The sequence below is a fragment of the Leptonychotes weddellii genome, chromosome 1, assembly GCF_054177405.1.
Source record: "Leptonychotes weddellii isolate Sample4059 chromosome 1, ASM5417740v2, whole genome shotgun sequence".
NCBI lineage: Eukaryota > Metazoa > Chordata > Mammalia > Carnivora > Phocidae > Leptonychotes > Leptonychotes weddellii.
Genome location: NC_138369.1, coordinates 19598970 through 19615694, shown reverse-complemented (window position 1 = coordinate 19615694; position 16725 = coordinate 19598970). Strand labels below are relative to the sequence as shown.

At 45.1% G+C, this 16725-nt stretch overlaps 1 protein-coding gene across 1 annotated transcript in view; it reads right to left on the bottom strand.

Moving 5' to 3' along the window:
- Positions 1-16725, bottom strand: part of CACNA2D3 (calcium voltage-gated channel auxiliary subunit alpha2delta 3) — an 807776-nt gene that overhangs the window by 70581 nt on the left and 720470 nt on the right. Inside the window, exons 29-30 of the mRNA XM_081805734.1 lie at positions 8682-8744; positions 5513-5583 (exon numbers count right to left, since the gene is read on the bottom strand). Coding sequence (XP_081661860.1) covers positions 5513-5583; positions 8682-8744 — 134 coding nt within the window. The remainder of the gene's footprint in view (positions 1-5512; positions 5584-8681; positions 8745-16725) is intronic.

The following is a 16725-nucleotide window of genomic DNA, read 5'->3' as shown; positions in this document are numbered from 1 at the left end:
TCCTTTCAATGCCACCTCTGACAAAGCATACTTCTGTGGAAACGGTCGGGTCAACAGGAAACCGAGAAGCCATTACATTCATTACATGAGAGTTGAGTATTAGACACTGGAGGGGGGGGGCGGTCGGCATGAGAGAGCAGCCTTCCAAACATAACAGACATCTCCTTTAACACTCTCGAGACTCCAAGGCCAGGGCATTGGCTGAAATGCAATGTGATGGCCAAGGACAGGGAGAGCTCTAGTCACTGGCCATGGCGCCTATATCCAGCCTGTACAGTTCCATCGTGTAGAGACAGGAGAAGGAACGGCCCCAACCCTGAATTCTGCCTGATGTGTCACCTTTCTAGAAAGGCAATTTCAAGGGCAGAAGGAGACACCGCAGGGAATTCTACACAAGTCAACTATGTTAATGAATGTGTGGGGAGAGGTGCAGAAGACATTCACCAGGCCCCGTAGGGAAAATATGGTCGTGAAGGGGTGAGAACTCAGGCATGTGGCACCAAGCACATAAAACAAACAAAACCGAATAAAGCAAAAAACACACAGCCCAGACAGAGAGGAACTATCAGTCGCTCCCAAAGCAAAAACAGATTATTAGCAAGCAGTCCGTTTTTCTGCAAGCCAAAGGCCAGGTGTGGCCAATTGGTCTTTGCTTCCTCAAGCTTAATCAGATACACAAAGAACAAAGGAAGACCTTTTGGCAGAACCCACCAGGATGTTTGGTAAAAGAACGCATTATTCCATTTAACCCCCACCAGCAGGTATGTGAAAAATTCTTTCAGTTCAGTTTTGCTGCTGAGAAAACTGAAATTTAGTGAGTTAAAGTTGCCCCATGTCAGGCAACTCCAAAGTGGACAGCATCTAGACCGGTACCCTGGTGCTCTTGACCCTGACTGTGCATAAGAAGCATGTGGATGCTTTCAACAAGCATAAATGTCTGGGCTCTGTCCCCAGCCAGATTGCACATGAATGTCTCGGGGTGCAGCCTAAGCACAGGCATTTTTTTTTTTAAAGATTTTATTTATTTGTTCGTGAGAGACAGAGCGAGAGAGACAGGCAGAGGGAGAAGCAGGCTCCCAAGGAGCAGGGAGCCTGATGTGGGACTCGATCCCAGGACCCTGAGATCATGACCTGAGCCGAAGGTAGACGTTTAACCATCTGAGCCACCCAGGCGCCCAGCACAGGTATGTTTGAAAAGCTCTCCAGGGATGCTGGTTGAGTCCAGGCCACGGGCCCACCCCCACAGCTGTGCCCTGGAGGTAACTGTTGCAAAGTAACCACCTTTTGGGGAGCCTTAGTGATGAAGAAAATGAAAAGAAAAAAAAAAGATAGATATTTGGAGCCCTTATCCAAGAGCTAATCTCACCTCCTGCCTGCAATAGCTTTGTAATTTGCAGAGCAATTTCACATACTTTGTTTTAGCTAATTCTCACAAAATCTCGAGGTCCATATTTGGGTGAGGAAGAAAATGAGGCTGGACGAGATGGGGAGTCTGGGCAAGGCCACACAGTACAATTCTGGTGCTCAACCCGGACTCCTCTTAGCTTAAGCTCAGTGTATCAAGGAGGCCCTCTCAGGAATTGTAGATACTCTCCTATGACTGGCTACACGCACACACACACACACACGTTTTTCACTTTATATATAAAACATATATGCATAGATTTTCACTTTTCCCGGATATCTGACATTGAATTTGAATCACTGGGGACAAGGAGGGGGGGAGATACATGAATTCTAAGAAATTATCCTTACAGGAACTCTAAGAAAAATATTTTGAAACTGGATGTTCTCTTAGTAATCATAAGAGGGGTGATGTCACTGCCCACGACAGCAGAAAGAACCCACGGAGTGTGGATTTTGAGAAATAAGAGAGCAAGCCTCTCACTGGATGTGAATACGAGTGAAGAAGAAAAATAGCTAAATTGAAAAACCCTAAATGAGTCACTACCCAGGGAGTCCACTTACTCTCATGATAAGAATGAAGAAGTACTTGGAGTTCTCTGTTTGAAACACAAAAAGCTGACCGGGCACACAGCATCTCATGAGAAATTACAGGAAGCCTGGGAACGCAGCTTGGTTTAAAGGGATATCAACTTCAGCTGAAAGAAATCTGGGCGAGGCTATCGTGCGGCTGGCCTCCCATCCTGAAAGTTCTGCTTGCCCGGATGAGACACTGCTGAGCCAACATCGTCCTCAGCTACCTTTCCCTTCTCAAACAGAACTGGAAGAAGCTCCACGCACAAAGACTTAGGGCAGGTTCTTAACCTTTCCGAGCCTCATTATTGCCATCTATCAAATGGGTATATTTACACCCAGGGCCGGGGTCACGGGCATGCAACCTGTGTCACTGCACAGAACCTCGTACTTAGAAGGGCCCCAGGCTTGGTGGAATGCTCTGCTGTCACTGCCTTGAAATTCTTAAAACGTGTTGAACAAGAGACCCCAGATTTTCAGTTTGCACTGGGGCCTGCAAATTGTGCAGCTGGTCCTGTTTATACCTGTCCCACTGAGTTGTTGAAAAGTACTGAAAGGGGTAGGATGTGTCAGGTGCAGCCCAGGTCTGGTGTGGGGTAGGTGCTCAGGGAAGGTTGCCGTTGTGATCATTGCTTTCATGCCGCTGAAGCTATTGGTATGTTATTTGGCCCCTGGATGCTAATGTCACATGTAAGCGGGGTAAGCAGAGTCAAGTCAAAGACTGAGCTAAAGTGACCAGGAGAGACTGTTTTGTCTCTTAGGTTGTTTGCACACACTGCTGCAGAACTTTCTCAAAGCTCCCTCACATTGGTAATTTGCACAAGTCTATGGCTTCCCTCTCTTCCCCATGGCACCTAGGCCTGGATGTGGATATTCTTTCCCTCCCTCCCTTGCTACATAAAACGACCATCAGGTCACCAGGCAAATGACCAGACAATCAAGGAAAGAGTCCACCGCCGTGTAAACAAGCATCATCTTGCTTTAGATAGAGAGGTAGCAAATCTGGACCAAGGGAGAGGGAGAAAGGGAGACAGACAAAGGGAGATAGTGTTCTCTGGGAACTCTTTCTGGAGAAGATGGTTTGTAGGATTCTTGTCTATGAAACTCATTTTTAAAGAATGGATATAAGCAGATCAATCAAGAAACCTTGTGCCGTCCCAACATTGTCCAAGACATTGGGAGGAGAGACGAGAGGTCAGTTCAGGGAACCGGTCCTGAGCTTTACTTCAGCTCAACCACGTCCCCAAAGCCACTCAGCTTCCAGGCATCCTGTGTTCTTGGGGGGGACTTCTGTCCCAGAGCACCGCCGGGTACTTTCGGCTACATCCTTTCAGAGGTTCTGAAATACAGGTCTTCTCTGAATGAAAGGACTGTCACCCTTAATGCACTGAGGATGCACCGCAGTCCCCAACACCGGAGGCCCCCTGGCCAGATGTTGGTCGTGGGAAGCCTGCTGTGAGGTGCAGGAATGCAGAAGGAGCGCTACCTGGTGCCAAGCAGACAGCAAAGCCAAGCCTGAGCAAAGATCCACAATACACATCGCAGCACCAACTAGCAATTATTGAGCCCTTAATATATGCCAGGCACTGAGTACAATCTTTCTGCTCATTATTATCTCATTAACTCTGACGGCAGCCCATGGAAGCAATTATAATTATCGCCTTCATTTTCCACGTAAGGAAACCAAAGCTTGGAGCCGTCACTTGACTCATTCTAAGGCACGCAGCTAGTAAACGTCAGAGTCTGGATTTGAATCCAGTCCATCTGACTCTAAAACATAAACTCTCATTGCTCTCATGGCCCCAGTGAGAGCCCTTTCGAAGAGGCCCAGAGCGTTGTCAGCCAATTCCCCCCGATGACAACAGATGCTATTACACTTGAGTAAAGTCCCCAGTCCTTCCCTTTTCTCAAATATGTTAGCTCCTCTCATAGTAAAAGAAAGTTCTAGATTCATGCCAGCCACACTTCACTCACATCAAGAAGACTGGGAATTTAAAATCCCACTACAACTTTCTTCCTTCTCCCACCAAGCTGTTTGAAAGGACTATCCAAGAGGGAAAAGAAAAAAAAATAAGATTTTGTTCAAGAAGTTGAAAAATATGCTTTCGAATGAGAAACACGTGTGTGATTCTTCTCATCTTTTGTCTCCCCCCCCCCACCCCCCATCGAGTCGAAAACAAGTGAACGCGATACAAAGGCTCACATCCACATAAAGATAGGAAAAGCCAGGGAAGCCCCAGACAGCAGACAATCCAGAAGCTGCCCTGGGAAGCTTGGAGAAGTCATGGAAAACTCCATGGCAACCCAAGCCCAGCTCCAAGCTGACTTTTCAAGCACATGACCAATGACTCCTGGCAAAACAAGGAAAAAAACGGCACTTGAATTTTAGAAAGGGAATGGAACACACTGCTGCAGGAGGGTTGGGGGCAGGCAAGGGTGTCAGAGATTGCAGAAGTGCTGGAGTGAGGCCAAGTTTTCTTATATCATTTCTTTTTTTTCCCTCCTTCTGGCACAAACAAGCTATGGAATCTCAAAAACTGGGTCATCATTTTTGAATTCCCTGCTTTCAGCACAGCCCTCAGTGGGTCTTGCTGACTGGCATAAAAGTCCGATTTCCTGAGCTAACACTTCCTGGCCATTCAGCTGCAGGGAGTAATAACCAGGGGCCTGCCGTTCCCACCACAGCGGTAGTGGTTCTCTCAGGCGAGCCCGGGTCCGTCCCTGGAGCGCCTGCTATTACGTACTTAACAGCATCAAATATGCCCACGGAAGCACCACTTCAAAGGCTGCCATTTCCTGGGAGGCCAAGGGAAGGGAGACATGTTGACTCCTGGGGGACATTACTGACCTCCTGATCTCATGCGGAGACAGCTTTCCCCATAGGATTTGGTGTCCCCAAGAGCACGGCTGGCCTGCCCAGGAGAGACATGGGGCTACGCTGAAGCGGTCCGACATAAGCTTCCCTTAGGGTCAGTGGCGGCTGTCATGGCCCAGGTGAGTAGTACCTGCCTCCGGTGGAATTTGGCACCATCTGGGTTTTCTTCTAGCAGCAGATTTAAACTCCCCTCCATCTGGGAGCAGGTTTTGAGAGCTTTCACTTGATTTTCTAAAATTATTTTGGCAGGTCTCTAAATGTCACTTTTCATCCCCGATTTTCAGATTTCTAGCAAGCTTCCCCAGGTTGCCAAAATGTGAGACATACACTCCTTTTTAACCAGGGGAAAACGTTTCCTACATCTTTGCAATCACTTGCTCAAGACTGCTATAATCCTGTCCCAGTGCAGGCTCTGACTTCAATATTGGCCTCCAATAAACCCTATGCTGGGTGAACAGGAAACTCATTGTGAGCTGAGTTTCTGTGACTCTTTAACACTCACGCAAGAGGCATCGAATTTCAGCAAGATCTTCTGGAGCATGAACACAAGTACAAACCAGCCACGGGGTCAAGTCTGGGCTTGCTTTATTTGACCTTGGCTTGTTTTATTTTATTTAGGCAAACTCTTTCAGGGGGTGTGGGGGACCATAAAATCCTTACCTTTTAAAGGAGCCCATTGTTAACAGTTTGTTCATCACAGCTCCCTCCACCTCACCAAAAAAGTCTCCAGTCTGCGGGGAAGAAAAGAAGAACCCAGGAGGAAGTATAGATAAACAATGTGCTCAAACACCAGAGAAGAATCAGAAACGGACGCAGTCTGTGTTCTGGAGCTGACAGAAGCAGAAGGCACGTTTTCAGGTTACATAAAAAGTGGAAAATGTCTTAATAGTCAGGAGAAGTTATGGCATTACAGAGCAGACTAGTAAGCAGATGGGAATGTTCCACAGTACATGGCAGGGGCAGAGGGGGTTGGCATTGCGTAACACATGCTGAGCGCTGGAATTGAAACACCCCAAGCACGCGAGCGCACAGACGTGCACAGTCACACATACACACGTGCACACACATGCACGCACGCTCAGATGTTGTAAGCATTAATCTGCACTCAGTCCCCTGTGATTAAAACACTCCTTCATAGACAGGAACAGGCTGAGAAAGGGCTTCCTAAGCAGTAATAAAAAGGATTGTTTATAATTCCTGGATGACCTGTTTAGGGAAATATAGCAGTCCTCTTCATTGGCCCTATAAATTTCCTGCTGTTGAGAATAGGTCCTTTCTCACAATCATTTTCTGAGGATCACTCGCAATTTTGTCCCTGGGCAGTTACTATGTTGACAAATAAGGCAGTCCAGAGTCCAGCCCCTGGAAGAGGCAGCACGGCCAGGCAACTTCTAATGGCTCACCCTTACTGTGGGACTGTCTGCAGGGCATTTGGGGATGAGCAGCCCTTTCCCACCACCTGGCTGATGTTCTGGCTTCAGACTAGGTCTTGGTGCTGGCTGAGATTTGCAGACTCTGAATGGTGGGATGAGATTTGCAGACTCTGAATGGTGGGATGAAGGATTAACATCCTCCTTGATCACTCCAGTCTCCTGGAACCACTAGCCTCAGGGTCTCATGGGGGAGGGTGTATGCCCTGCAGCAGAACAGAGCTTGGGGCAATGGCCTTCCTCTGCCAACACTCCGGACTGAGCTGGTGTAGACCAGGAGAGAGCCCCCATGTCTGCTATGGGTGCTCTAAGGAGTTATAGCTTACATGTGGGTGGGTCAAGGGCATTACTCTAAGAGCCTGAATTAATAAATTCCATAGGCTTTGTATTAGCTAAAATCTCGATTCAATTTACCACTGAGTGACCTCAACCACGCTCCTGGGAATTTTCAGGCAGAAAGGCATATAAAGACTTTGCCAGAAAGTCAAGAAAGAGAGGAGAAAGAAGAAGGACATGACATTTCACTGACTGAACGTGGAGCATTGCCTGTTACATTCCGGGGGCACCTGGAATCTTTCGCAAACCCTGTGGGTGTGTGCTGCCGCTAGGAGCTAGGACATTTGTATTTTGTGTGTGTAAATATGTCAGGGTCAATGGAACTGGTTGTTAGATGAAGAAGAATTATCCTAATTGGAGTGCAGGAAACCAGACAACATCAAACAAGTTGGGGCAGAGCCGGCCTGCAGGCTCCCTGGGCCGTGCTGCGGGTCTGTGCCCTGGAGAGATCCAGCTGAGAGCAGAGCCCGCATGCACGCCGGTCTGGGTTACACTGTTGGCTAGTCAAGGACTGACCACGGGAAGGTATCCACCATGGCCTTCCTCCCTGGCATGGGACCAGGGTCCTATCTCAGCCCTCCCCACCATCATGGCAGGAGGACAGGTTTCCTCCTCACAGGTGGTTAATTTGGGTTCCTGCTCCATTGACTCTTGAATGTCTGGGGGTTTCTTCTCCCAGCCAAACAGACACATTACCATGGACCTCAGGGCTCTCCTGCTCTCTCAGAGACTGGCCTTGCTTCTTGGGCTCACTCCTATCTAATCTTTACCAACTGTCCCATGTCCAGTGATGGTCAGCATTTGAGGAGACAGGGTGTGGGCAAGTTTGATTCCTGACCCTGTGTGTTTTTCATCCATCACAGGTGCATTTAAGAATCCCACAAGCTTTTCATGAATAAGAAGGAAAACTGAAGCAGGATTCCACATGTGACCTGGAGCCAGTGCTGATCAATTAACAAGGCATTAAGCTCAGACTCCTTAGGGACTTAAGGACAATTAACTAATTTATTTGGCATCAATAGGTCTAACGTACTTTTGACTGCTAAAGAATTTCAAATGATTTAAATGGGGCTTCATTATCAAATGGTCCTCAACCATCATCCTTTTACAGAGCCCGCCAGGAGGCTCAGGCAGGTCACGTGATATGCCTGCCACACCCCGCCCCCCCCAAACCAGGGGAAGGAAGAGAACGAGTACCAGAGACCACGTGCCTCCTTCTCTGGTGTTACTTTATCATGTCACACTAATAAACATGCCTGCATTTTACCTTCTTTGAATATGCTAATTTAATTTCTAATTCCAGACAAGGTTTTCTATGCACAAAGTTTTAAAGGAGAAACCTGTTTTCTCTAGGACAATGCTATTGGTTTGAACTCTTATTTTGATTTCCAAACACAGTGAAGATTTCTGTGCTTGGCCCCATGGCTTGGTTTCTTCCCATCTCTTTCCCTCCTGCCCCACCACTACACACAGCTCAATCAAATGAAGAACATTCTTTGCCTATTTCTGGATCCTTGTCCCTCAGTGTTGAGAGCCCAAGTTAATCCCTGAACTCAGATAACTGATTTTGAAAAAGCAAAAACCAGAAAGAAGTCATAAAGAATAATTATGCTGGAATATATATGTGTGTGTTTGTCTATGTCTGTGTGTATATATACATATGTATGTATTTCCCATATATATATATATACTCATATATGGGAAAATATCTAAATATCAAAAGAAGGAAATCTCCTTAAAATTGCCCAAACTCTTTAAGGCACCTCTACCCTTGAGGCAAAGAGTTCCCATAAACTGAACATTTTATGAGTGAGAAAGCAGACCGTGGGCTCTGCCCCCACCTCGCGCCCCACCCCCCCAAATGGGAGGTAAAAACTCTTTGGGGCCTGCTGAGAAGTAGGCTGTGACATTTTTAGAGGGATAGAAATAAGGTTTTATAATTTCCTGCTATTACCTCTTAAATATAGATCATTGTCTCAAAGTTTTAACACCACCCTTCATGCCCCCTCACTCAAGCACATCACGAGCTCCTTACTCTGAGCTGGTAGAAATTTCTCACTCACCTGTGTGTAGTCTTCAGACACCAGAATAAACCCATTATTGTCTATGAGGTAACAGTTCACAGTCTAGAAAATAAAAAATACACAGTTTCAACTTTGGATCCTCAGACTGCTTTTACACAAAATGATGTACTTCCAACCTGAGAGAAACCTATTTGAGGTTGTTTTGGGGGGAATTGGAGATGCTTGCTGGCTCTAGGAGTTAAGGCCATGGTTAAGCTAACCCCAGTGTTCAGTTTGTTAGTTAAACTAACAAACAAAAATCAAACACTAAGCAAGCCTTGAACATCCCAGATTAGGATAAAGAGAACACACATTAAAACATTAATTACAGTTGGTCTTCCTTGGTTGTTTTTTTCTTTCTTTCTTTCTTTTTTTTTTTTCCCTTTCTATGACCTGAAGACTATTTCCCAGGAACAAAGTGTTCACAGGCCCTAAGCCTGTATTCCTAGTCGTTGAAGTGCAGGCTGTTTTGAAAGCAAAACGCCAGCACAATGTCATTACCCTAATGATGTATTAATGAAAACACTGTGTCAACTCAGAAGACCATCAGGGGACCAGGTAATATTTTTTAATTTGTTCATAGACTTAGGCAGGGGGGAAGGGGCAGACTTCTGTTAAAGGGGCCCCTCCGGTCTCCTAAAGGTTTTCAAACTGTGTTTTTAATTGGGAGCTGGATTTGGGGGCAGGGCTGTTAGCTTTTGGTAGCTCAGACTTATAAATTGTAGAAAGCAAGGTAAACCCAAACCTCTGCTTCCCCACACTACTTTAATCTCAAGTGAATGATTTGCTACAGGCTAAGTTTTAATTACAGTACTGTGGAGTTTAAACTTAAGGTTTAATTCCATCCTTGATGTAACTCAGTTTCTATTTATTGCAGCTTTACATACCGACTGCAACATTTAATTTGTAACATATCTTTACCCTGAGCTAAATTCCCCGTAGCTCTGGGCCACCGCAGGGCTGTTTGCTACCTATCTGTAGAGTTGGGTTGAGTCAGGCACAGAAGTCCAGCAATGAGTTGGTCCGAAAGATTCATCCTTTATTACTAGGTCATGGTGAAGAATCAGCCAAAAATGAAAAGCCCTGCTGCCACCTTTTAGAAAAGAGTTGGTTGCTTTGATAGTAATAGGGTTTTTCTCTGTTATCCAGGGGAGCTGGAGTGAATGACTTGGGCAACCTGGTTCCACTCTTGCTATCTGAAGAAGATCTTAGCTATATGGACACTACTTGGGCCCTGCCGGTTGGGAGTCTTGACAAACTTTCCCCATTTTTAGGAGCCAGCATTACGAACTCGATCCCACAGAGCTGTGCTGTCCAATATGGCAGCCACCAGCTACCTGCAGATTTAAATTCAATTTTATGTGAATTAAAACTCAATAAAATTAAAAATCTAGTTCTTTGGGTGCACTAGTTACATTTCAAGTGCTCTGCTTCTCCCTTGGCTGTGATTATGGACATTTCCATCAGTGTAGAAAGTTCTCTCAGACAGGACAGCAATGTTTTAGATTACACTAGTATTCTTTTTTTTTTTTTTAAAGATTTATTTATTTATTTGACAGAGAGAGCACAAGCAGAGGGAACAGCAGAGGGAGAGGGAGAAGCAGGCTGAGCAGGGAGCCCAATGCGGGGCTCGATTCCGAGACCCTGGGATCATGACCTGAGCCGAAGGCAGCCGCTTAACCGACTGAGCCACGCAGGCCCCCCTACACTAGTACTCTTATGAGTTTTAACCCAGCCTACACTGGGTCATGTTAGACAAATCCGTATCTTTGCTTATTTGAATGTCATGATCCTTGTTTTGCAGATATAGACACTGAAGCAAAGGGAGGTTAACCTCCAATCAATCAATAAATATACAAGGACAGAAGTGACCTCCATATTTGGATATTGACTAAATCCTCCCAGCTGTTTAGAGAATCAAAATCATCATACCACCTCCATCCCTAATTAAAAAATTAGTCCCTACTCAAACATGTTTAGTCAATTAGTACTCTTGCTATTAGACCTATATATTTGGTCACTATCTCTCCATCTAATGTTATAAATACTGGATAATACAAAGCAGGTACAAGGCAAATAGATTAAAAAGTCAACTGAAAATCTTGAGAAAGAGGGAAGATTCCATGAAGTCCGTGAGAGTGATGTTGGAGATCCGCTCCAATCACAGGGGAAGACATGGGCACATCAGGATCTCCCAGAGCAATCTCCCGGAACTCTGCTAGGCTATAGTCTAAACATATGCTAACGATCCACTCGTGTGGATCAGATTAGTCTACATCCTACCAGAAATGATAGGAAGAGGAACAGAAGGGCCAGCCAAGGCTCCTGGAGGATTATATGCCTAGGCGTCCACTTTCTCCAAAAGTGCCTCAGATTTTGCTCTAACAATAGTGGGCACGGTCTCCTGGGTAAGGACTAAGGAATATAGCATTTGTTTCTTCTATACCGAGTACCAACTGGCATTTACTTTTTGGGCTTTGTTTCCATTTAACATTTTTTTTAAATTCACTTCTCCCTCCCCTGACTCCCCCTTAAATTAGGATTCCCTGACAGGAACTTGGTGGTAGAGAAGATGCCACACCACTGTACCATGCTTATTTATGGGTAGCTTTGAATTTCAAGTTTACACTGATTATAAAAAGCCTTGGTTACCCTATTAAGCAGGAAGCAGATAACTGCTGATGTCATGATTTACAAATCACTGTGAATACCAAGGTCAAATACCTGAGTCATTGATGGACACCTGGGTCACTGAATCTGAAAGATGTCATTTGGTTTTCATTACAGGCAATACAGTTTTGTTAGGTAAATTTAGTGACCACGATGATTTCCTGAACGGACCTCCCTGCCAACAAGTGTTTGGATTAAATGATTACTGGCGGGGAGAGTGGAGTTGAGTAAGTTAGGTGAGCACTGTACTGGGTTATGGAACGGTCAGGACAGAATTGCCAGAGTCCAGTCTGATCAACTGTTTTCTCTGTGTCTCTTCACAATAAATCATGTTCAGTTGTCTTCTCCATACTCTACTCCACCCACCCCCAATAAAAGAAAATCGAGGAGATATTTTCTCAGGTCCCTTCCTATACTACTCCCCCTCCCCCCCAAATTAAGCCAAGCATCTTGGAAGGTGTCCACTTCCCACCCTGTCCCAAGGGTGAACAGACAGGCAGAGGGGCTTCGAGGAACTCTCAATTTTGATAGGTATTGCAAGTGCCTAGTCCACAGCTACCTTTGATAAAACATATAGGGATGAGGTTGTTTGGAAAAAAAAAAAAATGCAAAGACAGAGAAAAAAAGAGGCAGAGAGAACTTGATTTAAAAAAATCTTTCTTCAACTACTGGATAACTCAAGATTGCTCAGAGAAGTCTGATTCCTGTCCCAAAGGCAGATCAGGTAGATAACCTGAGGTTAGAACCCATAGCCAGGCCATGTGAATTGGGCAGTCCCAGGTGGTAACAAAAGCCAGTAAGGAAGGGTACTTGGGAGCAAGAAACACAGCACCAAGCTTGTGTTACCTGGAAGGTGGTTTTAGCCCTGAGGCTGACATACCTGCTTCAGAATTGGAGACTCTGACAATCGTTGCTATCAGTGTGACCTTGAGCGAAGTCTTTTTAACCTGTCTCAGTTTTCTTAACTGAAAGACGGAGGTAGCGACAACACATTCATAGGGTTGTTGGGAAGATTAAATGGGATGATGAGTGCAGAGTGCTGAGCACAGACCTCAAAGAACCTCTGCTTACATCTACTCAGCAAAAAATGGTCATTGACCACCTACTATGTGCCATCTTTATAAGTATCCCAATGCTACAGATTCAGAGTTTCTCAGAAAGGGAAGTTGTTCCACAGTTCATAGCAAGAGGTTCTGCAGGCAAGGTTGGCTGAACTTTGTTGCTTTCTGTTTTGCCTTTCCTTTTGGGGGATACCTTCTGTTTTGATTGGTGCAGACTGAACAATGATTTAAAACAACTCACTTAGAAACTCAGTATCATACTGCCTGTTGTTTTCATTTGTGAGGAGTGAGGGAAAGCTAGAGATAGAGCAGGGAGGGCTGGTTCTTCCATCTGAGGGTGGGGCCTGGGTCTCTGCATTGCATGCACACAGAAGAGCCACTCCTTCCTACTTTTCTCCAGGTTTCACACTTTCAGCCCTGATATTCAACTGTGGAACAGACTGACCCTAACTTCACACCACATGATGTACCTATTCATCATTGGTCAACTAGCTATCAAGATATTGTTTTAAAAAAATTTGTTGCAAAGCTGTTATTTTGGAAAGAAGTACTTGGTAGGATCCTCTGTGCCCTTGCCCTCAATAGCTATTGTAATGATGCTCAAACCCCCTCCTGACTGGGCTAAATGGTTACAGAGATGGAGGGACCAGGTTGCTTGGATTTAGCCCTTCCCCAGTCTGTCCTCCTTCAAAGAGGTTCTTCAGATTCCAGAGGAAATGTGTGTAAGGCCTTACGGAAGTCTAGTTATGATTATTAAGCTCGATTCCTTTGGAACAAGCAAGGGTGGCAGCTGCATTTGAATATGAAGTTTTAGATCCACTCACTGCCCTCAACAGTGCCTCCAAATGCCCCAGAAGAGAACTTTCTCGTCTTCCACTCTCCTTGCAAAATTCTGGTGCTCTCGTCAGGAGATGGTGGCTGTTGGAAAGGTGAGTGGGAGAAGGAAACAAGAGGGAGAGACAATAGTACCCCAGGTCAGACTGAGATGAGAGGGGGGCATGACTTTCCTTCTCCACCTCCATCTGAAGGCCAACCATGTGTCCATAGACGGCAGTAACCTTGGCCGCCTCCGTGCCTTATACATGGTGTTCTCTGCCCTCGAAGTTCTTCTCATGCTTCAGGCACTGTCTTCAATATCATCTCCTTCTCCCTCTTCAGTTGACTTTCAAGTTACCTCCTCAGGGAAGACTTCCCCAACCGCCTCAGGTTTGTTTAATTGCTTAATTCACAGCACTTATCACAGCTGATAATCACCTACGCTTATCTCCCCAGCTAACCAGTTCCAGTAGGAAAGGAGCCATTTCTGACTCTATTTCCAATTGAATCCCAGAGGTCACGCTGGCTAGCAGGCACATAAGGGCTCAGTAAACATGCTTTGAGGGAACGAGTGAGTCTCTGAAGTCAACGTTCGCCTTGGATGGAACGGAGCTCCTTCCAAGTCTTCAGTCAGGCCCACTGCCAGGCCCTCCAAGTCACATGGCTCAGGCACTGCCTGGGCCAAACCAAGATGTATACTATTCAAGATGGGAAGACATCTGGCCATACTGACTCCACCCAGCAGCCTAGGGCACTCCAGCCAGGGCCCAGGGAGTCCACTGATGGGGGAGACAGAGGGGCTGGAATGGGTCCAACACAAAGCATGTCTGATAAGTCTGAGGGAGCTGGGCCAGGTCTTCAGTGCAGAGGAGAAGCCAGAGCATGTGAACTTAATGAGCCCCAACAGCTGTTTTTAATGGGGTCCTGATCACTTGAGGGCAGTTGGGGGAGAAGGAGGGACATGGTCTCAAAGGCTTAATTAAAAGTCATGAAAGGAGAATGACACATGGAAAGATTCTGCTGAAAGGTTGGGAAGGGGCTTCGGTGAGAAGACAGGACTGGCATTTCCATTTTAAACTATGTCAACTGGTTGCCTGAAGCCAAACTTAGAGTCAAAATGGGAAATGGATGATAGTTTCACAGTGCAAAATGAGGACATTTGAGCATCAGATCAAGTTCAGAAATCAGAGCAAACTCAATGCTTAATTTTCCAAGCATATGAACTTTTCCACAACCATTTGTATGGGGGCTTATCCCCATGACTGCTGAAGAAGACCATTAGTAGTGGGGAAGGCATGCATCTGCCCGGCAGAGACTGCAAATATGACTAGAGTGCATATGCCATTGCCATCTGAGTTTTAGACTCAGGGGAACCACTAAACTCTCAGGGAAGAAAGAGTCTGCAGACATTTTTGGTTTTTGAGTGCACTTTATTGAGTGCTTACCATTTGCCAGGAGCTGTGCCATGCATTTTTTTAAAATATATTATCTCATTCATTCCTCACCCTTACCCCATGAGGTGGATAGTCCTGTCCCCACAGAGAGGTTCAGAAACTTGCCCAAGGTCACAAGGCTGTCAGAGTCACAATTTGAAGCTAGTTATCTAACTCCATAGCCTGCTAACTACCGTGCGATATCGCCTGTGAAATCAGCCATTGAACAGCAAATATATTCTGGATGTTTCTAACTCTAAGTGGCACCCATTCCCACTTACTTTTATATGTGAGGATGCACAGAGGCAGTATGGATATAGGAAAATTACTCATTATTCATCAACTTGTTTAACCAGCTATTCATTTTTCATCTGTCTATCCATCCAACCACCTAGTAACCAATCAACCAATCAACTATCCAAAACATTACCCATCCCACCAGCCAACCAACCATCCATATAGTCACCAACTAACCAACGAACTATCCTTAGTTTTCTTGCTGTAAATTGGGATTAGTAATTGTACCTACTGTGCAAGTGAAGGGCTTAACACAGGGCCCCGTGACACTGATTAATCAATACTATCATTGAGCTGTGTTGTCTTGAGCTGAGCGCTCCCATATGATAATAAATATCTCAAAGGGGGAGGAGAGATTTGAGGCTGCTTGACTGTCTTATGAATGGCATTCTTGAACTTAACGAAAGGGTATTGATCATAAAATATCACAGGATGCTCTTTCCTAAGGAAAAATTATTTTTGATCTGATGGTCAGAGAAAATTGGGCTTCTGTTAAAAAGCTAATTGGCGTTTACTCTTTGGATACTGATTCATACAACAATTATGATCTTTGGGGACCAAGCATTTTGTATTTTAACTTCATCCTGGACTCCCTTTTATATTTCTCTCCTTGTTTTTGCCTACTTTTTTGAAATATATCTCTCATTTATGCTTTCTTTTTTTAAAGATTTATTTATTTTAGAGAGAGAGAGAGTGTGCACACACACAAGTGGGGGGAGGGGCAGAAGGAGAGGGAGAGAGAGAATCTCAATCAGACTCCCCCCTGAGTGTGGAGCCTGATGTGGGGCTCGATCCCAGGACCCTTGATCTGAGCCAAAATCAAGAGTCGGCCACTTAACCAACGGAGCCACCCAGATGCCTCTCTAATTTACGGTATCTATGTTGAAATTAAATTTGGTCAGGATTTCTTGAATCCCTGTGGTAACCAGAAGGAATACAAATATGATTATATATAAGTTCCGGTTTATGTATTGACTAATGTTTTAGCTAATGTAGAGAAAGAAAGGCTACCTGAGCCACTCAAAAGGTCACTACACACCTCCTTGTTCTAAATCTCAGGGCAGAGGGCATAAGAGATTGAATGCTGTAAAAACAAAAATCTGATGGGTAGACTTATGACAGTATCACGTTTTTTTCTTCTATTTCTCATGTGTGGGATTCAAATTCCTCTTCTCAAAAGAGTGACAGAGAGGGAGAGAGATAAAAAGAACGGGAGGGAGGGAAAGAGTTGTGGGAGAGAACATTACGCTAGAATGAAAAATTCTGAGTTTTCAACTCCTTAGATTTTCAGCTTATTTATTACATGAAATTAAGCAAGTCATTTAATTTCTCTCATCTTCCATTTCTCCCTCTGCCAAATGGGATGATCATTCCTACCCAGTTCATTGGGGTGTTACCAGATGAGAAGAGTGAACATATGGGCAAAAGCTTTGAGAACTGTAATGTGAGCTTCAAAAGGCAGTGATTTGTATTATTTCTTATAAAATGCCAAAATTCCAATAGTGCTGTCCATGGGACATTTATTTTTTATTTATTTATTTTTAATTTTTTTGAGAGAGAGAGTGGGTGGAGGGGGAGCAGGTAAGTGGAGTGGGAAGTGCAGAGGGAGAGAGAGAATCTCAAGCAGGCTCCCTGCTGAGCGCAGAGCCTGATGCAGGGCTTACTCCCAGGACCCTGAGATCATGACCTGAGCCAAAATCAAGAGTCAGACACTTAACCAACTGAGCCACCCAGGCACCCCTCCATGGGACTTTGAAAGCACATTTT